Source organism: Microsporum canis, genomic scaffold, assembly GCF_000151145.1.
Source record: "Microsporum canis CBS 113480 supercont1.9 genomic scaffold, whole genome shotgun sequence".
In the NCBI taxonomy this organism is placed as follows: domain Eukaryota; kingdom Fungi; phylum Ascomycota; class Eurotiomycetes; order Onygenales; family Arthrodermataceae; genus Microsporum; species Microsporum canis.
Genome location: NW_003299161.1, coordinates 288,849 through 313,224, shown reverse-complemented (window position 1 = coordinate 313,224; position 24,376 = coordinate 288,849). Strand labels below are relative to the sequence as shown.

The following is a 24,376-nucleotide window of genomic DNA, read 5'->3' as shown; positions in this document are numbered from 1 at the left end:
CCTAACTCCGTTGCCGTCGATATTAGGAGCATTCCCCAGATGACAACCATCGATCATCACTACTTTCATTTGATCTCAGGGCTAGCATAATAATAGGCTTACTCTCTGATCCGTTCGGCAGGCCTGTTGTCGGGATTTCCGCAATCCGTTTAGCGATCAAAGATGTGAATCAAGCGTTTGCAGTCATAGCTTTTTCAAGTCATCTTCATCACGCCCTAGCGAGTTGAATAGCGAGAGCATCTATAGAACTGAAAGTAATATTGTGTGCTATAAAACTTGACTTTATCCTTGACTTCCTCTAGGGGCCTCATTGCAGCAGAACCCTTAGCCAAACATGGCACAACGAATCGAAGGTGCGGATACGCCTTTGCTAGGCGAATACTGACATGAACATGATAGCCTCCAACGCCGACTTCGGTGCCTCTATGCGGTACCTAGGCCCAGCTGAGCTATGCTCAGAGCACCAGAGGTATAAGACGATGGACTAGCCTCGGGCAGAAGAAGTTTCATCGGCCCTTTAAGAAGCTATCGAAGCGCGATGGTAATTCCAAGCGCTTCATTCTTCTTCTTTACAGTGTCAGTTTGTTGGAACAGGCCCACAGGGCCATGTGGATGAAATGATGGAGAAGAGAGATCTTTGTTGCATATCCAGAACGGCTACCTTGGAAATAATGAGGGGGGCGGGTTTGACAATTTTTGCGGTAGGCATTACGACTATTGAATAGCACTATATTTGGTTATGGCTGTAATTGACAAGAAGATAGATGTAAGCAGCGCTGACGTGGTAAGGAGATATACACAATATGCCAGCCATCAGGGTCGAAGCCCTACTTCGCACATAAATAATCGTCACGATGTAGACAATGGCGTATGGCTAAAACAGAGAATTACCGGATTTATTGAATGGTTATTTCTTTCATATAACATTGAACTGGGTACTGGTATTTGGCTAAGTAGTTACTAACACCACCCTCCTGAAACACAAATATGGAGATTTATGTACTAACAATCCAACTACAAGGAAGTTTATACAATGACCAAACAATTCATTCCTTTATTTCAAGCCGATAAGAAGGAAACTATACAGTTCTCCCAACTACGTCACGATCCATTAGGAACTTCAAATGGGTGTCCGGACTCCTCATAATGTGAGTTAGGGCTATATTGCCGTACAAGCTCCTCTAATGGGTTTGAATCTTGACAGTATCTAGTCTCCAGGACATCGTCGATTACCCTGACTGCAGTACCGCGTTGGACCTGGTTAAAGGCTGGTACTTCAAGGTTAATTCCGCAAAACATAGAATTGACTAGCAACAGGTCAGCAGCCATGAAGGACCCAGGTGTGCTTGAGTTTCTTAGAAGAATTGAGCAGCATAACAAACGTAGATAGCCAAAGCAATGGGGCCAATGTGAGTCATCTCTCTAGCTAACTCCGATATCTACACCCTCACGAGCTTGCTGTAAGGTAAGATATATTTCCGAAAGACAGTGTAGTTGGTAATACCTTTGAAATAGTGATTAGGTATAATTTTTAGATCATTAGAGCAGTGCTGTAATATCTAATATCTAGTGTTATATTTGGTGTGTCTCAATAGTATTTCCGTGTGATTAGATTTTCTTGCTTCTATACCTCTGCTGGGTTGACTATGTGTATGTCGTTTGGGTGTCTCTTTTAGTATAACCTATTAGCCCCAGCAGGATAAGGATACAATGAGCTATTACTAGTGACCACTATTTACACAATGGACTCTTATTCGGTAGTTACTGCGGTTTCATTATCTGCCGTGCCCCCCTTTGCGGGAAATCCTCTGGCCTACTTGTAAGAGGGGTATTTTCTAGATCTGAAAGTGAAAGTGAAGTACAAGAGATTTCAATTTCCATATCCATAATTTACTTCTCTGGATTCATCATAGCTTGGGAGAAGGAATGTGATCTCTACAGAGAGGATAGAAAAAAAGCATAGCTTCGAATATACATATAAAATGGCAGAAGGAACAAGCATTTCCCCCGCATCAACGTAGACGGGATATCTACTCCCGAAAATTTACCCTGATGGTCTTTGACAGCCTGACATACGTCAACCTATTCTAATATCGCCCAACCGTACAGATACTATTCTTCCGAACGCCGCGATAAGTGTAAATACTTGTTGGAAAATGGGCTATCTGTATAGGTCAGTAAATTAACTGCAATGTAAGCAGTCCCCACAATACAGGGTACACGGGTTATTTTATATAGCTACTTACCAACACTTCATCCATGGCTTATGTTGGATAACTTGCTGCAAGCATGCATGGAGAAGACGCACGAAACATTTTGTTAGAGTTGGGCTAACTAGCGCGCCAAGGATTCCAACACCTTGGAACAAACACGGGACGGATGCGGAGACCGGATCCACCCGAAAACCCTAACTATGTCTTTCAATTATTTTCGATATTATTATCAAACACTGAGTTTTGGATTATTCATATAACGGGAGCTCCTACGGTACAAATGTTACATGCTAAAAGCCGTTACGCTGCCAAATATACTAGCTATGTGTTCTGACTCGTCAAAAACCGCCCCATGCTTTCAGTTACCCCTCCTTAGGCCTAGCAGCATATAAGCCTTGCAGGCTTACCTCATATGCTTCTGGCATATAAACATTTTTGCTATCGTCTGTTGGTAGATGCATACTCTTTTCCTCGCTACATGTAGGGTATATTCTTGAAACCACTATGAAATTTAACATCTTGACAGGAATGGACAGCTTTTTGGTTATTAAAAGCATAGATAAGATGAAATCCACGGCAACAAGTGCTTTTAAACCCGAGTAGCATTGAAGGAGCTATGCCAGGAGAAATATTCTGGTGTATTTCTCCTGTGGATGTATACGGAAGTTATAGCCTGCATTATACACGCGCATTATGTCTCCCTTCACCCTAAATTAAAGCTAAGATGCTACTTCTAACAAGGAATAGTATGGACTGACTTGCTATACTATGTACTACTTCCAAACGTTACATGAACATAATTGGGAAAAATGGAATGATAATCCACGTAATTATATGCATATGACACATGATATGCATTAATATCAACGGGACAATAAGGAATTTTCTGCTATGCATGTATTAGGTTTATGGAGGGGAAACAACTGGACATGGATTTTACGAAGGAAACAAAGGATACTGGTCATGAAAGGCGAAAGGAAATACAGGGAGTCGTGGGAATCTGATATCTATATCTGAGATTCCTTAGATGCTATTAACTGGCTAAATTTTTCTAAATCCCAAGTTCCCTAGCCAGGGTGAAACTATAATAAATATCAACAGTGATGGACATATAAATAAATCCACGGGGTAGCTAGGTCAACTCCCTCGGTGCTTTTCACCTGAGTCGGATTCTCACCAAACTCTGGGTACGAATGCCTCATATTATAGCCAATTAGTAGTGCAATAAGCTAACGCTTTCAGCACTTGTGGCCCAGATAGGGGTCGCAGCAAGATCTGGGTACGATGTTGCTCTCTTGTCTGTTGGTAAGTCCGTCTATATGACTACTTCGAGAAAACTATTGAGGTCTCGTACCGGTAATAGAGGTTGCAATGGCTAGGCTTGCCAAAGCAAAGCAACAAATCCTGTCCATGTAAAATGCAGTGCAGAGATTTCAAGCCGAAGGAAGATGCTGCTAGCATATCCCGAGAAAACACTATTGTTAGGAGGCAATGGGGTATTAAGATTAAGTCAAACATAGGTTGATTTAGGCAGTATACGGTAGCGTAGCCCGCACGATGTACAGCTGTGGATTGTATTACTGTCCCTATTCTATTGAGCTTGAATGGCAAAGAAGGGTTATCTCTGCCCTTAAGGGTATCGTAGTTGCCACTCCTGTTTCGGGATATGGGTATCGTTTGAGAGATGAAGCCCTGGCATGACTTGAAGATTGCCATTTGCTGGAGAACTCAGCGGATATGCAGAATTAAGGTCACAACTAGATACATACAGCTAGCAAAATTCAAACCATCTGTATTCAAAGAAAAGGCAGCCGCAGTACTTGCCGCTCTGCTACTGTTGGAGTGTTTGATAAGACGATCCCACGTCTGCACTGAACGTTATGAGTCAGAAGATGGTTGACTGCTCTGGTATCATGTACCATCTGTACCTCAGCTCCAATAAGCGTATACCCCTGAACTAGAAATTCACGACTTCTTCTGCGGCGGTACTATTAGTTGCGGTTGCCATTGCTCTTGCTCTGAGCGTGAGGCCAGATCTCGCCTGGCATAGTATCCAGCATCTCATACTGGCTACAGCAATTCCCGTTAGTGAGGAAGAGGACGGTTGGCAGATGACAAGATTTAAGAAACGGTTCACCACAAATATAGTTACGGCATGGTTGACTCGAATGGGTTTGTCCATATGGCCAGGAAGCGGGCGTTGGTGAAACCACAGAATTAGTATCATTCTCCATGGCTGAACGTGGAAGAGGATATCTCACAGGGAACCAGAGGTCAGGTTATGTGGATTGGACATTCAACTCTATTGGTATGTTGATCTCAGGATATGCATCTGGCAGTGCAAACCAGTGGCTAAAAGATACTATTGTCAGCGATTTCTCTGAGATATTTTCGAACTGGCAACTTGGCCGTTGGGATGAGGATGCCGCCAACTGACATACAGCAACGAGAACCAAGTCAGTGAAAGAAATGATACTACGACGACCATGGAAGCAACTGGAACTGCAGACACAATACAGCTACCTCGGGGCCTTTCAGTTTCAAAAAAAGAAAAAAATAGGCCTATATCTCTTTGTCGGTTTCAGTCGTGGTCTGTGGCGCGGTTGGAATCTACTATGTATACCCCAGCTTGCAAGCGGCTTGGTCATGGAGACTACTATGCATTAGCTCTATCATATCGAGTGTTGGAACAAGTTGCCGTGAAATAGTTGGTCGTCAACGTAGAGTGCTGATGATAATTTCTGGTGGATATGTCAAATAGCATGAAGTTGAATAACCATGCATAATACGAGGGAATACCGCGGCTCCATGATCTTTTATAGCACACCTAACAAACCTTGATCTATACCGCGTCATCAGAATCATGAACAAGTGGGTGCGTTGTTCGGGTGGAACAGAAGCACGATAGCTCCCATCTAGACCGCTTAACTATGTCTCAGGCACGCTCTTTGAATCCCTGAGACAACATAGCCTCATTTCATGCGGAAGGGGGTCGTTCAAGGAGGTTGCCAGACCGGATTAGTTAATTGTTGGGATAGAAAACACAGTAGCTGAATTCCATGCTCAGTGCGGATCTTTCGTATGCACTTGATGAAACCTACAGTGAGTACGAAGTCAGTTCTGGAAGAAACAGTTCACTAGTTCGCTAAGGCTGGAGTTACCCCTGCATTTCTAGGTCTAGAACGACGAGTCCATCTACTAGTTCCCGTGCCCTAACTCAGGGGCGACCAGAGTGTCTGGATAGTATTTCTACTTTTGCCATATGAAAGACCGATATACGCTAAGTTACTGGGTATCAAGTTGTCGTATCAAACGAGCCAGCTCGAATACATCATTACCAGAACGCCAAAAACCGTAAACGAGTGAATGCCCAAGCTATTTTATTAGTCAGGCCAGAAAACTAAATACAAAACTCCATTCCAAATATGAACAAATAGACAAGCCAAGAATTTAAGAAGCATAGGCCTTGCCAACAGGAGTGAGCTGACCTCCCTTAACGAGATCATCAGCCATGAAATAGGAGTAACGAGCAACGCCCGCATTGCTGTCGAGCCATGGGAGAACCTCGTGTAAGAATTGGACCTGAGAGTTTTCGTCACCATCTCCGCGGAATTCGGTAAGCCAGATCTTGTCGATACCGTGGCTGTGGGCCAAGTTGACAGAATCGGTGATGTGCTTCTTGAAGGCTGCAACGTTTTGGGCAGAGTCGTACCAGTGGACGTTGAGGAAGTCGATGTTGCATTGCCCTGCACAGCCGTCAAGGAATTTGCCCAGCCAGCTCAGACCCATCTCGCCACCACCGTTAGAAACTGCAGGGGAACCGATAGAGGCTTTTCCAACAAAGGGTTTCATGTACTGCTTGTGTGCTTGGACTGCATCCTGAGGAGACATGTTCGCTTGCGATGGGATATCAGGTTCGTTGAAACTGAGAACATATTTGCAACCGGTAGATAGAATAGAAGGGGTTGACTCGGCCCATTGGCCGAAAAACTTCTGTCCCCAGAGCATAGGAGTGTAGTCGATTCCACCCAAGATGTTACCAGAGCTAGAACCCCAGTTATAGGCCCAGGAGAAAGCACGAGTACCCTTGAAAGCAGCCACAGCCTGAGGGTCATTGTAGGCCATACCACGCTTGCCCCCCTTGACAGGAGCAGCGATGACAGAGCTAGCCAAGACTCCGGCGACAAAAAGAGCGTTGAAGGAGACCATTTTTGCGATATTGATTTAAAATCGAGCAAAGCTTGCGCAGGTTTTTTCTAGCAGCGTGAATAATTGATCAATGAGTGAAAGTAATTGGTAACAAGGTAGTGATTGGCGCGCTTCTCAGAAGCGTAGTAAGGAGTGAATCGGGAGACTTGAAGGAGTGAAGTCTGGTATGTTAAAGAGAGTTGGGATGTACAAGGAGAAGAAAAAAAATCTGGGGCGAATGAAGGAATATATACGCCCAAAAGAGGTCACCCTTTTCAGGTACCACCGCCTGTTCAAAGTTTCTGCCCTGAATTATTTTTTCTCCTGCCAGGCTGCTATTGGATGGGACAAAGAGCGCCTATCGTGGCATGGCTCGATATTGGAGGTGTGGAGCATCAAGGGAGTTTTAACATTCCCCTGATTGCATCTAGGCCATTGGATGTGGGAACTTCGAGATAGCGAGCTGAACGCCCCGTATCGATTATGGGCGTATCGCCCAGCACATATAGAACCCACAGGCGTACCTGAACATACTTCGATATTGACGGAGGAAAATGCCCGGAGTATTTTCTGTGATAACCTGCATGGTGTTTGCATAATGTTTCACCAAACAAAAAGTCAGACTCCAGAAATCCTGCTGGATCATCCGAGAAACCTGAGTGACCAGCCGAACAGGAAGACAGGTGGCTGTGGCACATTCGTGCAAAACGAACTGGAAGAACCAATGGTCCATACGACAGACATGTGGCATCACGGAGACAAGTGACTGGGAAGGGGAAGAAATGCCATCTTTCTCCCTCAGAGCAAATCCTGTCTGAGGAGTCAATTTTTTTTTTTTTTTTTTTTTTTTTTTTTGCACACGTAACGAATCCTCTTTCTTTGGGTGTGTCTTCTTGGACAAACCTTTTTCAGATGGGCGTTTTGGTATGGGTTGAATTCACTCAGGGCATCGAAGTTCATTGGCTTGTCCCTGGAACATGCATAAGACCATCTGTGAGCCAGAGAGGAAGGCGTTAAAGGCGAGAGGCAAAATTTTCTTTTTCCTCCAATGGTCGCCAACCAAGATCCATGGATTCAGCCCAGATGGGGATGACAAAGCGCTCAAGAACCTAGGTTATCATCCTTCGGCAAAACTGTGATAAAAGAAGCCGTCTACTGGCCTACTCCACCTCGAATGTGCCATCTTGAAGCCTTTGCGGCCATGTACTCCGTAGGAGTTGCTGATATTAATATCAGGAATCAAGATAGACGACAAAATAAGCTGCAGTCAGTGCCAAGACTTTATACCCGCGTTACATAAGCTTAAAAAACCTAAAGTCATCGCTGGATCACATGATCTTGATTTTGGCTCGCTGTACTCCGTACAAAGGACGAATGGAAGAGCCGCAAGAGATGAAACGGACAGAATCCGCTGATGGAAGCATCAGGGTGTGGCTCGTAAACGTGGGGGAAAGACAGCGATCATGCAAGTGTGTGTTTGGGAAGAGTTTCTTACATGCATGTATACAGAGAATGTATGTATCACAGTAGGTGTCATATCCTGTGGTTATGGAGCACCACCTATCACTGACTAGAGCCTGTAAACCATTGGCGCGTACTGCGTACATAGTATGGAGTAATAACCATTCATGTAATCGCCCAAAGTTACCTTGATAAATGAGATTATGACAACTCATCTGCGGCAGCCTTGCTACAGCCTGACTTTTTGTCTTTGGATGCTTGCATCCAGGCACCAGCGGTTAATATCGAAATATGAAAGCAGGCATCAGATCTAGCACAACGCGCGGCTCAGGGAACGATAAGCTGACCGCAGCCATGATTATTTGTGGCCGTGTAGCCACGAGAGAACCCAGGGAAAAAGGAATAAACTGGGCTATTATTGAGCGTATCTTAGGGCCATCGGGGGGATGTCTTTTTATCAATTCCTTGCCTGCTATCCCATACCTTAAGTTTTACCTCTTCCCTCTAAAACTCTTAACACATCACTGACATTGTTCTTGTCTCCTTTCTTTTTCTTTGGCCCTCGCTTTCTCTTGCTGTGGCTGGAGCCTCCCCGGTCAAGGACCTCTTCATCTTCTTCATCGCCAAATCTACTCCCACCGAAACCCATATCGATATCCAAAGCATCCTCTCTCTCCCGTCGCCTGGCTTCCTCCAAGAAGGATCTATGCTTTAGAGCAGATCCATTAGCCACGCCATCGGTGTCGTCATCAGATAACGGGTCGTGTATCCCGATCGTCGCAGCCTTCCGTAAAGCGTCTCGAATGGTGGGATCGGATACAAACGGGTTTGAACGGTCAGTTGGCTGCTGTTCATCAGAGGCTCCCAGCTGCCCAGATTTACCAGTCGCAAAGTAGTCACGGCGCTGTGATGATGAGAGCTTCCGTTCGAGCTTAGTTTCTGTATCAGCTTGAGGGGAAGCTTCCTTCACACTTGGACTCTTTTTCTTATCACCCTCCTCATTTGACGAAGAATCCTCATCCTCTTTGGCATTGGCCAGCGGATTGTAATCGTCTCCAACCCCAGCAAATATATCCTCATCCTCATCCGCCTCCACATCTTTGGTGGACGTCATCCTTGCCAGCACCTCTGCCGGAACCTCCATACCGAGCGGCTTTGCGTCCTTGTTCACAGAAAGCAGGTATGGATTCACCTCTCCTGCATTGTCCAGCCACCGAGTTTTTTTCTTTGTCTTCCCACTTGAGTCTGTAATGACTAATATCTCTTTCCGTCGCCCGTTCGCATCCGTCTCGATCCATCGTTTTTTGTTACTCCCCTGGGAGCCGATTTTCTTGAACTTGCTTCCAAGGGACGGCTCTGCTTGTGGCAATGCTCCTTGCCTGCTAGCTTTCAGTTGTTTCAAAATCTCGTCGCGGGTCATCTTTTGCTCCAACTTGTGCCAAAGGCGCAAGGGTGCCTCTCTTCTTCTCCCTCTCCTTTATTGCAATGCTCTCAACGTTATGCTTCTCTTTTTCCTCCACTATCCGTTCGAACTCGTCATCAGCAGTGCTGGGTTCGGGGTCATGGCTCTTGGTCGTAACATCTTCACCTGCTTTGACCCTTTTCAACAGCTGCCAGTCAAGACCCTTGACCAAATGAGTACTCGAGACATCACCGCCGACGCCGATCTCAGACCGCAGTTTGTCAAATGTGGGCTGGTCAATCTTTCCTAGCTTCAGCAGCTCTTCCAACCCGCGAACTCGCTCTTCTCGATCGTCTGTTGCTTTTTGTTCGTTGCTCTGCCGTAGTGATGCCCTATCCTCGTAACCCCGTGCATATTTAAACCCTTTTGGACCTGTAGCCGCTTTGAATTTCTTCGGTGGTGGCTGTCCCTGCACGTCGCGTCTGTGTTCTGCTAACTGGCGAGCGAAATCTACTCCTGAAACCGCGCGGCTAGCCACAATTCAACGTTACTATAGGCTGGAAAAATCATTAACATGTGAGATAGTGCGCTTACGGTGTCATGGGGATGCTGGATCGCATTCTCGATCCCAACGCGCTGCCTCTCTCAGTTGAAGTTGCATTCTCACCAGATGAGGTCTTTTTTGAAGTAGAATTAGCCTGTCTAGGGGAAGTAGTTGTGTTATCAAGAAGCAACCGACGAAACTGCTCGTTATTCATCTTGGATTTGGATATATGAAGTTGTTCAGCCTCTTGAGTCGCCATCTTGAACTTGAAAGCAAATACTTATGTAAGTCATGTATTATGTAAAATAATTTCGATATCACGTGATGAGATTTAGTTGGCAGCAGCATATAAGAAAATGGTAGTAAATCTCTAATAAGTTGCTCTATGTAGGAGATATATATGCGTATTAGAGCTGCTTATGGTGCATTTATTTCTACATCATCAAAACCTGTCAGAGTGGCTACCTGTCACGTCTGCTTGGCCTTTGGCTGTATATCTACAGGGATGCAGCGAATCCCCTCCAACCTGGAAGTGCTGGACATCGCGGAGATGGTCCGGGGTTGGCCAATATCATCATTCACTGCTGATATGGCTTTTGCTCTACCCCGCTAGAGCCCTTCGAAGTTTGGTGACCTTGTGAAATACTTATACCCTCTAAACAGTATGTTGTAATGATGGAAATCCTCAGCTCCTCTGTGGCCGGGATCGAACACGAGCATAACTCTGGATTGGTGGCAAGTTTTATCCCTTGTCTACCAAGCTCCAGTAGCAAATCATTCTCCTACAATGGGAGAGTCCCAAGGCAGATTTTTGTGGGAAGGCTGGCAAACCCTGGTGGACGAGTATTTGAAGGAGGTTTGATCCTTTGTCCAATAAGGCCGTGGAGGCGCCAAAGATCAACCAGGTGATCCAGATCCAAAGTCTGGTTATATAGGTATCATGAAAAACAGGAACTTCTCTGGTCGTACAACAGCCAACACAGTTCCAGCAATATGTGAGTGTGCCTTCAGACCAAAGTCGAGTAACGGGACCCATTTCTGCATTATAACTTTGAACGATCTTCGGCAGCTTAGAATTTAAGGTTTTGTTATCCGGCCAGTCCGTAGTTGTCATTATGTTCCCCTTCGAAGAGGTCAGAAACCTATCAATTCAGACATGCCTCTACTAAGTACGAAAAGCACTCCTTCGCTCTGCTGCAGGTATGCATCAAGTAGGGAAGCCTGGGATTGTCCTTATCACATGTATCAGGACCACGATAGCCAGCTTGGACTACTGACCTTCCCGAGGCCCGGTTCGTGTCGCCGGCGCATCCATCCAGTTATTTATGCACGTTATGGCTGTCGATCCTAAGCCAAAGCTTATACCATATACGACGCAGGATCGCACCTTTACTATGTATGCACACATGTATAAATCAGCCTATGCTTACAAACAAAAAGGCATCACCACTCTGCAAGAACTTGGTCCCACTTGGATCCCCACCACAATGGTGGTCGTGGTTTGTTCTCCGGATGTTTCTTTGGCAGAGAGCTACATTGATGGTTATAGCCCAATCGGGTGACAGAAGCCTGTCAACATGCAGCCAGGACTAGTTGAGAGTAAAGAACGGACTTGGAGATGCGGGGGGGGGGATGATTTGAGCACGTATTTCTCACGAGCTCCATGGTCCCAGGACGTAGCATCCGCCCAAGTGGGCGCCCTTTGTATTATGAGTCGGCGGGGGTCGGTCGTTCGGGCATCCGCAGCAAGTTGCTGAGATATAAATTTGGCTAACTGTTCCTGCTGGAGAGGAAGAATCTTCACCAAAGGCCTCCAACCCACTTCCAGTTGCAAGTCTTCTAATATCCAGTCAGCCAAAGGGAACGAAGTAACCGCCACAACCATGCAGAAGTGGATTCTCACAGCCTCTCTTATACTCCCTCTCGCCCTGTGTGTTAGCGGCGCTGCCGTCCCAAATAATGCCAACTGCAAAGCTGTTCATATAATTGTTGCCAGAGGAACGAATGAGGAACCAGGTGAAGGTCCTCAGGGGCCCATCGCCGATGCAATTGAGAACATGTTGGGAGGTACGGCAGACTCTGCCGCCCTGGATTACCCTGCATCCATCTTCCCCACTTATGCCAAATCCGTTGCCACCGGCGTCACCAACATGAAGAAGATGATCACTGAATATGCTACCCGTTGCCCACAGAGCAAACTTGTGTTGATGGGATTCTCACAGGTACGTAGAAGAGCCTTTGTCCATGGCTGCATTAAATCTGCCATAGTTTCTAACTGCAACCCTAAACCGTATAGGGGGCCCAAGTTATTGGCGACACTCTTTGTGGAACTGATGAGGCTTTCTTCCCATCCACCGAGCCAATTGCACCCACTTTAGGGAAGAAAGGTACGCCTCACTTATTAATCTTCTGATGGCGATATTTATGCAGAATATCAGACACGAACCACAACTAACGTTAATTTTTAGTTGTTGCGGCTGTGTTGATGGGAGATCCTACCCATGTTGTCGGTGCTCCATACAACGTCGGAACTAGCGACCACAATGGGGTATGTTCCTCTCAATTATACACTGAACATAAGACTTGTTCTTGAAGAGAATAAGCTAACCCCCCATGAAACAAATTAGTGGTTCCCCCGTCTCAACGATAAGGAGTGCTCTGGATATGACAATATCCGACGTTCGTACTGCGATGATGGAGATGTGTATTGCGACGCTGGTACCGATGGAAAGGTCCATAGTAGTTATTTTGCCAAATACGGCGCTGACGCCGCTGCTTTTGTCGTCTCCAAGGTCAAGAGCTCTTGAAGGAGGCTCACAAATTGATATACATGAACATATGTATATATATAATAGCAGTAGGGCGTTGCCCTATGCGAACCTAATCACCAACATTGAACATGTTTACTTCAGCCATTACGACACATCATCAGAGGCACTACACGTCACAAAGCCGTTAAATCTGAGCCAAGAAACAATTTTTTTGCCCGACTATGTCATGGTATCGATGTAACAGCCATTAATGTATATACTATGTACATAGTATGGAGCGATAAAGAGAAAATGAATAGCCCATTAAGGCTGTTATTCTCTTTACCGCATAAGATATTATACCATGGCCAAGCAGGCGAACTATTATAAACCCTGATCGAGGGCTATGAAAAACACCAAGGGCCATGGCAAAATTGTGGGCATCAATGCTGTCCCCACAATAGTGGGAATCGAGGGCCCTCCGTTTGTAAGGAGAAATTAAATCGCCACATCATCTCTACATAATAGATTTGCGATCGACAATTTCGACAGGCATAAAGATGGAGGATGGATTGGTGGATGATAGGATGACAAGTGGGTAGTAGAGCGCCTCTCGGAATGGTCCTTCTCCAGTGTATAACGGTGGGATAGGCCTTAAAGTTCCAGGGCTCTTCAGGTCAGTTGCACTTATACATAGTATAATACATAAATAGCTTGACACAACGCAATGCAAGCCATATGATCCCTGGATAGTTCAATCTCGTTATATATGGTGCCAAACGAAATGTGCAGCCGGATTGGTATCAACAGAGTTATATGGTCCTCTGGATCACAGTTGGAACAGAGGTAAATTAAACAGAAATATGACCGGGCAGAAACGAGAAACAAGGCCGCACCCACGGCTGCCTGGTGTCTGCTGTTGGATCTCTTGTATCTGTTAGAAATAATTTTCAAGTTTTCTGGTTAAGACGCGAGTTTATAATCACGTGGTATAGAAAAGCATTACTAACACGGTTTGTTAGGTCATAGTTAATCCGTTCCGATGTATAGATCAGGTGACCTCAGTTGAACCTCTTGAAAAAAAAAACATCTCGATTTCGATTATTGAAAATGCCAGACGAGGACGAGAATTAACAACGGGCAGGAAACCAACATTCCACCGATGAAGGGATATCTGTGGTGAGGAATAATTCCTACAAGGCACGCTGTGAGACTGGAAGCCACCCACCACGCATCAATCTATGTATATTATTAACATTAAATACAACAGATGAAATAAACAGATATGTACAAAGCAACCCGTAATATTCATTATTTCTTTGTGTGGTTGCGTTTCTTTTCTTTTTTGAGGGGTCTGACAGGTCATTGAGCGGAGAGGGTGCATATCAAGCCACTGTGATACCTCGAGGTCATATTTTGGCTGCGATTTTCCATCCTCCCAACCGAATCCGCAGTGCTGTGTAGCCAGCTACTGATATCAGGAAGTTCACCCCGGAAAATACACATGGATACGTGAAACTGCCGCCGTCTCGAGCCACGATTGCTCCGCCGATTGGAGGGCTGGTTAGCATTGCAATAGAGGCAATAGACACGACCATCCCCATTCGAAAGCCAAACTCCTTCATGGGGGATACGTGTGCAATTAGTGGGAGTCCAAGTCCGATCCCGGCTCCAGAGCTGATGCCGAATAAAGCGGCGAATGCAAAGATGGCCCCCGTACTCCTGCCTGGAAGCCACAGTGCCAATACAAGTATTGTCGAAAACAGTGTCATGACTATCATGACATTAAACCGGCCAACGCGATCGCCAAGATAGTTGGGCACAGTGCGACCGATGAAGCTGCCTAGGTTAGCCGAAGTTCTGACTATTTTTCGCCCTGTGACATTGGGACTTGGCTCACCTGGCGCCATTGAGCACTGGCACAAGCGAGTAAGCCAAGCTCTGAGGCATCCCATAGTGGATTGCTGACACAACAATGTAGTTAAAAGGAATGAACATTCCCCCTATGAGACAGTGGATTAGACCCTTTGTTCTGACATTGAACAGCAGGGCAAAATCACTTACAAAATAAGAAGAACATGGAAAACCACATGAGGGAGAAATTCAGCTCATTTAGAGGGCGGAAATAGTCCATGAGCTTGAAAGGACGTGGGCCGTGGCTGAGGTTTGACGTGATCGTCAAATCAGCATAGACGAGCATACCAAGTATCAAAAAGGCACAGGTTCGCATCGTCCAGCCGAACCCCAATGACGGGAGGAGATGTTGAACCATGAGCGGGAAGATAACTCCGCCCAGCGATGATCCGGCGACGGTGAGGCCGGCAATTAAGCCCCGCTTCTCGCGGAAATATGTTTGAGGCTGGAATGATGATCAGCAGCTATGCCTTTTCCATGCTCAAGGAGGTTATCGGAGAAGGAGATGAAGAACGTACTGCTGCCATTGCAGGGTTGAAGATAAACGAGGCTCCTATTCCTGAGCAGACAGACTGGCTAAGCACGAACTGATAATATTTCGTTGAGATGCTTGCCATCATAAGGCCAAAAACGTGTAATACAGTTCCGATGAGCAGTGGCACACGCGGTCCGTATCTGTCAAACAGTCTTCCTGCAACCGGAGACATGAACATCATGAAGAAGACTATCGTTACCAATGATTAGCAATGGCGTATCCCGTGCGAAACGCCGCATCCTGCCACCAGGTACCTACATTCCATCGAAGTGATCCAGGAGATGGTAGATCTGGGATATCCCTTCAGCTGATTTATCTCATAGTTTGCCTGGAACAAGGCGATGCAGTTGACCCATCCAAACGAAACGAAAAGTGCTGCTGCAGCCCCCGAGACCGTCAACCACGCCTTGAACCCGCCCTCTGGAAAGTTGGGTATAGCATCCTTTGGAGGGCCGCTGCTGTCTTGACTGGGAAGCTCTTGACTTTGTGCAACCGGCGACCTCAAGCCTTTCTCAAGGCTGACTGTATCAGTCTGCGAAGTAGTAGTCGAATCTTCCATCATGATACTCGTCTGGCCGGCCCGCAAAAAAAAGACACAGAATGACCGTTATAAAAAGCGACAGACTAACAAAGCGAATCACTCCCTGACTCGCAAACCGGCAGCCCCTCGTTCTTTTTATATACCATTCACTCTTTCGAACTTTTCTCCCTTTTTCTTCCTTTCTCATGCTCTGATATCTTCGGTGATAAGCTTAATTCCGGGTCACATTTAAACCGACGGAGATGAAGTAAAACCGAAACTTCTCACTCGGATTTATTCGTCACTCGCGGCTTTACTACTTTTGGGGAAAAAAGGAAATGTTTCTTCCTCTTCGATGTTTGATACAAGCAAGGATTTTCTCCCTCTGCCTAGTCACACACAGCTTTATATCTTGACTGGAAGATGAGAAGGTGAACATACGGCGCTACACGATTCTGCTGGCCGCTACGCGATGAGGGAACTATTGACGCCATACTAAATAATACCTAGTAGCCAGTGGATTGAGCCTGGCAGCATGCCCAAGTCGTTGGCAACCCCGTTGCTTGAATAACTTCTCCTTTAGCGGGCTGTCTTACCAGCTGGAAGGCTACAATTTCGTGTAATACAATTAAGATGCTCTGCAAATAGGTAAGCAGCAAATGGTAGCTTCTCACGAGTCACAGATACACACACGCGGATAGACACATGAGGTCACGACGCCCACTTCGTGCGCCAGAGACACCGTATCGCCTTTTATTGTCAATACTGGCCCTATAATTTTCCCGCCGGGCTACTTTTGTGGTTCTGTACTTGTCATCTGGTGTCCAGCAGTGCTACGTATCAAGCAAACATTGCTATGAGAGCACTTACACCGCCCCTATGCTGGTTTTGCTTATGCTAGAGATTGCTCACAGCAATCTGTTATACCCAAATACTCAGGTAATCGTGAAGTTTGCTTATTTGTAGACTGTGCCTGGCCGAACAGATAAAAGGGCATCTTACGCCGCCCCACGATCTCCCGTTTCCTCAAACTGTTTACATTGTCTTAAGCTCAAAGGGTCTACCATGATTATTCTCGGTCTCATTTATATTTTTCTCGTTGCCTCCCTCACTCGGGGGGAAGTCGTCCAGCAGGGTGAAACACACAGGTGTACGCTCTATCATCAAGTGCTCCAAGGAGAGACTTGCTTGGGAATTGCCTTACAATATGATATCCCTCCCCAGGAGCTCTCTCGCTTGAATAAGTGCGTTCACTCAAGTTCCTGCTAGTAATACGGAAAGTAGGGAATTGCTGACTTCTTATTAATTGATACTATCTTTGCAGACTTGGTACTAGGTGCTCGAGGCTCCAGCCAGGCGGAATTATCTGCGTTGGTATACACGATTCATCAGACCAACTAGCCCCTCGCTCCCTTCCTAATGGTGTTCATTGGATGGAAAATCCACCGCGTCCAAGCCAGCCAAATGTGTCCAAACTCTGTGTTAAATGGTACAAAGCACAGCAGAACGACAACTGCAAAGTCATAGCCGAGGAAAAGTTCCATTCGTTCACATTGCAACAATTTATAGCGTGGAATCCTGATGTCGGCTCCGAATGCACGAACCTCTATGCTGGATGGTATTATTGTATTGGCATTTCCAGCCAGGAGCCTCCCACAATAACTACAATGAAGCCCACATGGCCGATAACAACTACTACGCCGAACCCCGAGCCTCGGCCTCAACAGCCAGGAACGATCCGTAGCTGCAGAGCGTTCCATTACGTTAAGGAAAACGAGAACTGCCTCAATATTGAGGAGGTATATGGGATTTCCGATGCTGAATTCCACAATTGGAATCCTGAAGTTGGAGCCACCTGTTTAAATCTCTGGGCTGGGTATTACGTCTGTGTCAGGGCATGAGGAACAACCCATTTGCTTCTGTTTACTTCAAGGCAGATTATAATATCTTTATTTATGCTCCTCTGAGGGTCACAGCTAGGCTCAACCCTACTAAGTTCTTAACTTGAGGATAAATTGGAGTCTTTTCAATACTGCTCATTCTCCTCCCAGACAAAACGGTATTTGTTTCCCATCCTGCCCGGAATCTAACAGTAACCCGTAGTATCTACTGCAATTATCTTCCCGCCCTCCGTTACTGTCCCGTTGATCGGGAAGTTGAACGCCCCAGACGTTATAGCGTATAGGGTATTAGTGTCACCAGGGAGCCGCCCAAAGGCTGGCTGGACCACTCCAGATACTGTTAGCTCGTCTGGTTCACCTAATACAGCGGTGACATTTCCATCAGGTGAGACGGTAATCAGACGGTTATCTGCGTTGGTCGCAATCCACATAGTGTCGCCGTTGCGCGGGCCAAAGGTAAAGTTGTCGAGGAAGAATGAGCGGATCTCTTTAACGAGCTCGCCCTTGGCGCCTGGAGCTGCAAATCCTTGACGTGTCATTCGGATACGGTAAATTCTGGCCTCAAAACTGTTGGTCCAGTACAGGTAGCCTTTGTGGTACTGTATACCATCGATGCCGAACTGTGTAGGAGCCCAGGGAGGACCACGCATGCTCGGATCTTCAATTCCAAGTTTGTACTTGCGAGCGACGGTGTCGACATGCCATACCACGCCAACTGTCGAGTCAGCGACTAACAAAGTACTCGGCTTGTCTGGGATCACATCCAATCCGGATAACAGACCGCCGTTAGGTATGTGAACAAGCTCCTTGACGATCGGCTTCCCAGGGTTGAACCGACGGCGAGTTGGACGAAGATCAAGCTCCCAGACGCCGAAAGTGCCGTTGATACCGATGCCTAGATGCACTTGTTTTCCAGCGTAAAAGGCGTACACGTCTGGCCGTGTTTCTATGATACTTGTTGCGACATTTGCGACTTCTGGATCAAACTCATAGATTTGAGAGACCTTGGGCGACTTGGTCGAGGGCCCAGACACGTAGTATATCGTCCCATTTGGCCAGGCAGTGGTTACGAGGATGTCTCCATTGGAGCGGACGTAGAGGCTCTGCAGGTATGTAGGGTCAGGAAATTGATGGAGCACTCGATATGGAAGCGGGAGGGATCGCTGGCAGGCTGTGACGGTGTTCACTAGGAAGGCAAAGAGAGCAACCAGCTTCATCAAGCAATCGAAGGCAAAGAATCTCATCCTGGCAAGCAAATGGGGAGATATCTGCTTTGAATCCGGCAAACGAGGAAGAGCATCCAGTTACTAGTCCCTGGACTGGGCGGTCAACTGGTCAATTGACCAAATATATACAAAACTACCAATATTCCTAAGGTCAGTTCGAACATCTTTGAGCCAACAAGAGCGTTTGTTTATTTCATTCTATCCTCCGAATAATCCCTTCTTCGCCATTCCTCCGATACGGCTATTTTTTTGCATCCTCCGACTGTCCTCTTCTGATTTCTCCGAAAGGCGCCTCTCGAACTCTCTGCTGCAACATCCCTGCCAACTTGCATACATAGTACAAACGTCGCCCTATCAGCAGGAAGACGACTGGCCCTGGTCATTTCTTCGCTCCGTACGGAGCAGTTAACTCGCAATATTCCTTCAATATGTTCTATATGGGCCCCTCCATACCCGCTGGAGCCTTAGCTTTACCTCCTTTGGGACCCTTCCTCGGAGCAGACTAGCTATGCCCACATCTACTCTCTATCTGGTGAGAGCCAGACATTATGGCTGCTCAGCTGGGGAACATAAGTACACGGAAACCTCGCTGAATAGATTTTCTGGGTCATTTTATATATTTTTCGCCGATATCCTGTGGCAGGCAGTCTGTGTTCAGTGATTGCCTCCATTATCTTCATCATTATACGTTAGGCTTGTTGGAGTGCAAACCCACCAGTTCCCACCATGAAGCTGGCGCTCCTTTCCCTGCTGGCCTTTGTCCCCAGCTGCTATTCTCTACCTTGGACTGCAAGCCAAAGCCTGGACGTGAAGCGGGCTGACTCGTGCGAGAACACACCTACGTCACGGCACTGTTGGGGCCAATATAACGTCGACACGAACTATTACACTACGATTCCAGACACAGGCAAGACTGTCGAGGTATGGCTATCAGTTCAGGAGGGCACATGCAATCAGGATGGATACAAACGGCCCTGCATGACATTCAACGGTACCATGCCTGGACCCGCCATCATTGCAGACTGGGGAGATGATCTCGTCATCCATGTCACTAATAACCTGGAGAGCAACGGTACCGCTATCCATTGGCATGGTGTCCGTCAGCTCAACAGTGTTGAACAAGATGGAGTCCCGGGTGTCACCCAGTGCCCTATCCGCCCAGGAGAAAGCTACACATACAAATTCAAGGTCACCCAGTACGGGTCAAGCTGGTACCATAGCCACTTTTCCCTGCAGTATACAGAAGGTTTATTTGGCCCGCTTATATTCAAGGGCCCGGCAACAGCCAACTACGATGAGGATAAGGGCGTTTTATTTCTTCAAGACTGGTCGCATACGTCCACTTTTACCGACTGGAGTGCAAAGGAGAAGTATGGTATTACCAAGTCACTGAACAACCTTTTAATCAATGGCACAAATACGTTTGACTGTGCTGGCTCGAAGGACCCTAACTGCGTGGGCGGTGGCAAGAAATTCGAGACTGTTTTTGAACCTGGCAAGAAGTACCTCATCCGTCTGGCAAATGTTGCCATGGACAGCCTATTTCAGTTCAATATTGACGGCCACAAGCTCAAGGTGATTGCCGTTGATTTTGTGCCCATTGTCCCGTATGAAACTGATAGCGTGCTGGTCAATGTTGGAGAGAGATATGATGTGATTGTTGAAGCAAACGCAACCCCGGGGGACTATTGGATGCGTGGCGGTTGGCTGAGAGCATGCCAGGGTGTTGCAAATGATAACCCAGGCTCCATTACCGGCATCGTGCGGTATAATCCCAAAAGTACCAAAACCCCCACTACTACCAGTACCGTTCAGCCACCGAATATTTGCGCAGATGAGCCTTCAACAAAGCTAGTGCCCCGTGTTAAGTTTGATGTCACTAGCATCACTGGAACCACTGTTGAGGATATAAACGTACGGCTCACACATACGGCACTATTCCAGTGGACTATCAATGGCAGCAGCCTTGCCCTTGATTGGAACAAGCCGACCTTGAAGTATATCTTTAACAACGCATCTGACTTCCCTACCCCTTACAACGTTGTACCTGTTGAGGTAAGATATTATCCATTACCTCGAACATATTACCCATTCTAACACTTAAAAACAGAGAAAAAATCCCACTGGCGATGAATGGGCGGTATTAGTCATTGAAAACACAGCTGCAGCGCTCTTTTCAAAGTAAATATCACCCATTCCCCATTCAGATGACCCCAGGAGAAAAAATTAACAAACTTTGTCCCACAGTATCGCTCATCCCATCCATCTTCATGGACATGATTTCTGGATTCTTGCTCAAGAGACAGGGAAGCTATGGGATGGAAGTATGAAGTCCTTCCAGATGAAAGACGCACCGCGACGGGATACTGCTTTGCTTCCCGCAAGGGGATACCTTGCCATTGCATTCCGGCTGGATAATCCTGGCGCATGGCTCATCCATTGCCATATCGCATGGCATAGCAGCCAGGGCCTGGCATTGGAATTCGTTGAGAGTCCAAACTCCATATCAGTAGGCACTGCTGCCAAAACCGTATTCGACAACACCTGTGCCTCATGGGAAAAATGGTCTCCCAGTTCGCCATGGCCACAGGATGATTCGGGTATTTAGATGTAAGCTGAATTAATAAAACTGGAGTTTATAAAATTTGACTGGAATTGACATTGAGCCCCCCTAGCCTGCACACACCCGGTCTATAGATCCAACGTATAATGTCTATAATATCTTAAGAAACGGGTTCACCATTTTAGCGTATATATATCACTCTAGAGCAGTTTGAAGATTCAGAACAAATTTTCTTTCCCATCGAATGAACGATTTTAACTGGTTTGTAGCCAAAGCTCAGGAGAATATCGAGACGAGCTAATCTCGAATCGCATAAGCTATTTTGGAGCTACAGAGTGTGAGCAATTACTGATAATACAAGTGATAAGTGCAAGCCTGCAATGAAAACTATTTTCGGAATTAACAGTATCTATTGACTGCCCTAATTCACCAGTACTGGTTAAAGAAGCGAAGGACCGTCTTATAGCCGCGGATATACTCTTCTTTGGATCTGGGGTTGGCCAAGTCGGCCCGCGCCGCCATCCAGCCATGAACTTGATCACCAAAAGTCTCGACGTGGTTGGGAACCTTCAACTTGTTCTCAAACTCCTTTATGGTCTCGGCTGGCTCTTCCTGGGAGGCCAGGAGCATATATGGCACGCGAATCTTGCCAGCATCGGCAGTGTCTACCATGGCTGGGTGGATGCCAGCAGCGATCGAGAACGGGTTAGAATCACGCGAAGTTACAAGCTCTGTGACCTTGCCCCCCCAGCAGTACTACAAGGCTGTTAATGGATTTTCTCAGGTAGAGGAAAGGACCAAGGACTTACACCAATGAGTGCCCATGATTTGATAGAAGGGTTAGCGGCCTTCAGGGCCTCGACGTATTCTGGCAATGCGTCGGCAACACCATGGGGAGCATTATTACCGAACCATGCACCGAGATCTTTCTGCTTCTGCTCGGTATCTGGAGGGTACCTGACAGTGATATATTAGTGAACGCCCTCTTTCTTTTTAAGAAGCTAGAGACCTACCATTCGGTGGGACATGGATTTCCTTTGAACCAATCCGGCATAAACACTTTATATTTGCCATCATTGCTGGCTCCAAGGATATCAACGCCCTGAACAGTCTGGTCGACGTAGCCGAATATATCAAATACGGCAACGATACCCTTGGTTGCATTGGGAGCGCCAGTGACGTCTAAAGCCAGTCTAGTACTTAGCTAAGAAATCACCAAGAGTAGGAGGCCCTACTTACACGTCTTCAAACCACCAAGCGGCTCGTATGAGCCCTTTGGAACGTATCCCGACGTTATAACCGGTGGGATGTTACAGCAAGCCTCGTTATGACCGTGGGTAGCGGGCATGGTAGACATGGCGGCGACCTGAAGGCAGGGTCTGATGGAAAGGGATGGAGGACAAGCCTTTGTCAATTGCTGTGAAATATTCGTTGGCTGCAAGGTCGAAATGCTCCTGGTTGTAGGATGGAAAGTGGCCAGGGCACGGGACGGCGACGGTGATCTTATAGCGGAGGTAGAGGCGTCCGGTACTGGCGATAGAGTTGCCGGGTATGCCCTTAAGGCGGAGTGGATGGCACGCCTCGACACCCGTCCTGGTAACTGCGAAGACATCTTTGACCCTGTAGGGCGAAGAGCAAAGAATATCACACTGGCATGCAACTCTGACCAGGTCTATCGAGAAACCGAAGCTCGACTGGACCAGAGGTTCAAGTAGTCCGACTTTTCTTAGAAAACAGAAGGGCAGTCAGAAGCTTCCGGAGTTGAGCGCATCGGAGCATCTCTTCTGGACGTATACTTTGAGCCATGTAAGTACCGTCCGGCCGCGCGCCGGGACCTGCAGCATGCGTCATGGGAACTCTAGCCTTGCTGGTTCATCGTAGAAAGGCAAGGCGGACGAAAGGAACAGCTTCGGATGGTCGGAGATACCAAAGCGGACGTCAAGTGGAGCCAACCTTAACGGCTTCTTTTAAGCTTAAAATAGTCTAAACGCTTTGAGTATCAACTCGAAAAAGACGGACAATGCGATCCGTACGTATTCTAGAAAACCGAGAGGAAGAGATAGAAGAATCTGGAATGCCGTTTTGCAAGGGTTGCTGATATCTCCTCTTTACCGTTCAAATGTTAACGTGACTCACCACTAAATGCCCACCACCACTAAATGCCCAGCCTTTTGTAAATCTCTGTACCCCTCTACTACTTACTCGAAATACCTATAAAATAGCCAATAAGGTAGCAATTACTACTACGATTAAAGAATTAAAGTCGCAAGAGGTTCCTAATTACTTATAAACTATAAAAAAGTAGAATATTAATCGAAGAACCCTTATGCGCCATTATTAAGGCTAAATAGTATCCTATTTCGAAGTAGTATTAAAATATTATAAGACTCTTATAGATAAGTAAGAAGAAGTCCTCCTATAGTATATTAATCGATTAGTAATAAAAGGCCTATCTCCTATACCTTAAACTATTCGAAATCTTATATACGAGCTTATAAAAGAGCCTATAGGAGTAAATTAGGTAGCTAGGTTCTATAAGAGATATAAGAATTAAATATAATATCTCTATCTTCGTACGATTAATTAAAAGAGGTATATTACTAATAACTCTACGTATTTTAAATACTTCTATAAGTCTATAAGTATTATTTAATAGACGTTTTACTACTAAATATATATATACTAACTTCTTATTTACTTTTAATAGTTTAGGGATATAATCGAGAAATATAATATTACCCTAGATAATATTTATAACTTTAATAAGAAAGGCTTCCTTATTAGGCTTAGATATACTATTAAACGTATTATCCCTCTTTAAACTCTTAAAAATCGAAGGATTAGTACTATTTAAGATAGATCTTACGAATTTATCTCTCTACTTACTACTATTTCTATAGATAGTAGAAGAATTCCTCCTATACTTATTTATAAGGGTAAAGGAGATCTATAAGATACCTAGCTTAATAATTTTAATCCGGAAGAAGAAACTACGTACTTTATAACGTTACTAAATAGCTAGAGTAACGATAACTTTAGTTTAGTCTAGCTTAAGAAGATATTTAATAGATATACGAAGGGTAGTAGAGGTAGAAGGCTTCTTATTCTAGATAGGTACTTATTTTATATTAATATAAGATTTATTAACTATATAGATCG

The 24,376-nt window shown here is 46.0% G+C and overlaps 11 protein-coding genes across 11 annotated transcripts; 4 read left to right on the top strand and 7 right to left on the bottom strand.

The window, feature by feature from the left end:
* Positions 1–3,497: 3,497 nt before the first annotated feature.
* On the top strand, positions 3,498–4,921 carry MCYG_08580 (uncharacterized protein; the record flags this gene model as incomplete). The annotated part of the gene is made up of 6 exons (XM_002842703.1): positions 3,498–3,518; positions 3,579–3,625; positions 3,758–3,908; positions 4,175–4,385; positions 4,537–4,640; positions 4,664–4,921. The coding sequence occupies 6 exons, from the start codon at positions 3,498–3,500 to the stop codon at positions 4,919–4,921; spliced, it is 792 nt and encodes a 263-aa protein (XP_002842749.1).
* A 355-nt stretch (positions 4,922–5,276) lies between these two features.
* On the bottom strand, positions 5,277–6,474 carry MCYG_08579 (conserved hypothetical protein; the record flags this gene model as incomplete). Its single annotated transcript, XM_002842702.1, has 3 exons — positions 5,277–5,310; positions 5,552–5,588; positions 5,702–6,474. The coding sequence occupies 3 exons, from the start codon at positions 6,420–6,422 to the stop codon at positions 5,277–5,279; spliced, it is 792 nt and encodes a 263-aa protein (XP_002842748.1).
* Positions 6,475–6,882: 408 nt separating this feature from the next.
* On the bottom strand, positions 6,883–7,604 carry MCYG_08578 (uncharacterized protein; the record flags this gene model as incomplete). Its single annotated transcript, XM_002842701.1, has 3 exons — positions 6,883–7,215; positions 7,305–7,371; positions 7,558–7,604. 3 exons carry the CDS (start codon positions 7,602–7,604, stop codon positions 6,883–6,885), a joined length of 447 nt encoding a protein of 148 aa, XP_002842747.1.
* A 742-nt stretch (positions 7,605–8,346) lies between these two features.
* On the bottom strand, positions 8,347–10,067 carry MCYG_08577 (conserved hypothetical protein; the record flags this gene model as incomplete). The annotated part of the gene is made up of 3 exons (XM_002842700.1): positions 8,347–9,267; positions 9,296–9,794; positions 9,859–10,067. The coding sequence occupies 3 exons, from the start codon at positions 10,065–10,067 to the stop codon at positions 8,347–8,349; spliced, it is 1,629 nt and encodes a 542-aa protein (XP_002842746.1).
* Positions 10,068–10,550: 483 nt separating this feature from the next.
* MCYG_08576 (uncharacterized protein) lies at positions 10,551–10,922 on the bottom strand (the record flags this gene model as incomplete). Its single annotated transcript, XM_002842699.1, has 1 exon — positions 10,551–10,922. The coding sequence occupies one exon, from the start codon at positions 10,920–10,922 to the stop codon at positions 10,551–10,553; it is 372 nt and encodes a 123-aa protein (XP_002842745.1).
* A 463-nt stretch (positions 10,923–11,385) lies between these two features.
* MCYG_08575 (acetylxylan esterase) lies at positions 11,386–12,615 on the top strand (the record flags this gene model as incomplete). The annotated part of the gene is made up of 5 exons (XM_002842698.1): positions 11,386–11,531; positions 11,604–12,030; positions 12,105–12,195; positions 12,277–12,356; positions 12,436–12,615. The coding sequence occupies 5 exons, from the start codon at positions 11,386–11,388 to the stop codon at positions 12,613–12,615; spliced, it is 924 nt and encodes a 307-aa protein (XP_002842744.1).
* A 1,352-nt stretch (positions 12,616–13,967) lies between these two features.
* On the bottom strand, positions 13,968–15,569 carry MCYG_08574 (monocarboxylate permease-like protein; the record flags this gene model as incomplete). The annotated part of the gene is made up of 4 exons (XM_002842697.1): positions 13,968–14,401; positions 14,623–14,917; positions 14,991–15,196; positions 15,266–15,569. 4 exons carry the CDS (start codon positions 15,567–15,569, stop codon positions 13,968–13,970), a joined length of 1,239 nt encoding a protein of 412 aa, XP_002842743.1.
* A 1,023-nt stretch (positions 15,570–16,592) lies between these two features.
* MCYG_08573 (LysM domain-containing protein) lies at positions 16,593–17,428 on the top strand (the record flags this gene model as incomplete). The annotated part of the gene is made up of 2 exons (XM_002842696.1): positions 16,593–16,771; positions 16,852–17,428. 2 exons carry the CDS (start codon positions 16,593–16,595, stop codon positions 17,426–17,428), a joined length of 756 nt encoding a protein of 251 aa, XP_002842742.1.
* A 271-nt stretch (positions 17,429–17,699) lies between these two features.
* MCYG_08572 (conserved hypothetical protein) lies at positions 17,700–18,672 on the bottom strand (the record flags this gene model as incomplete). Its single annotated transcript, XM_002842695.1, has 3 exons — positions 17,700–17,744; positions 17,794–18,143; positions 18,171–18,672. The coding sequence occupies 3 exons, from the start codon at positions 18,670–18,672 to the stop codon at positions 17,700–17,702; spliced, it is 897 nt and encodes a 298-aa protein (XP_002842741.1).
* A 708-nt stretch (positions 18,673–19,380) lies between these two features.
* Positions 19,381–21,262, top strand: MCYG_08571 (laccase-1; the record flags this gene model as incomplete). The annotated part of the gene is made up of 3 exons (XM_002842694.1): positions 19,381–20,709; positions 20,765–20,835; positions 20,902–21,262. The coding sequence occupies 3 exons, from the start codon at positions 19,381–19,383 to the stop codon at positions 21,260–21,262; spliced, it is 1,761 nt and encodes a 586-aa protein (XP_002842740.1).
* Positions 21,263–21,643: 381 nt separating this feature from the next.
* Positions 21,644–22,829, bottom strand: MCYG_08570 (dienelactone hydrolase family protein; the record flags this gene model as incomplete). The annotated part of the gene is made up of 3 exons (XM_002842693.1): positions 21,644–21,973; positions 22,027–22,163; positions 22,457–22,829. The coding sequence occupies 3 exons, from the start codon at positions 22,827–22,829 to the stop codon at positions 21,644–21,646; spliced, it is 840 nt and encodes a 279-aa protein (XP_002842739.1).
* Positions 22,830–24,376: the final 1,547 nt, after the last annotated feature.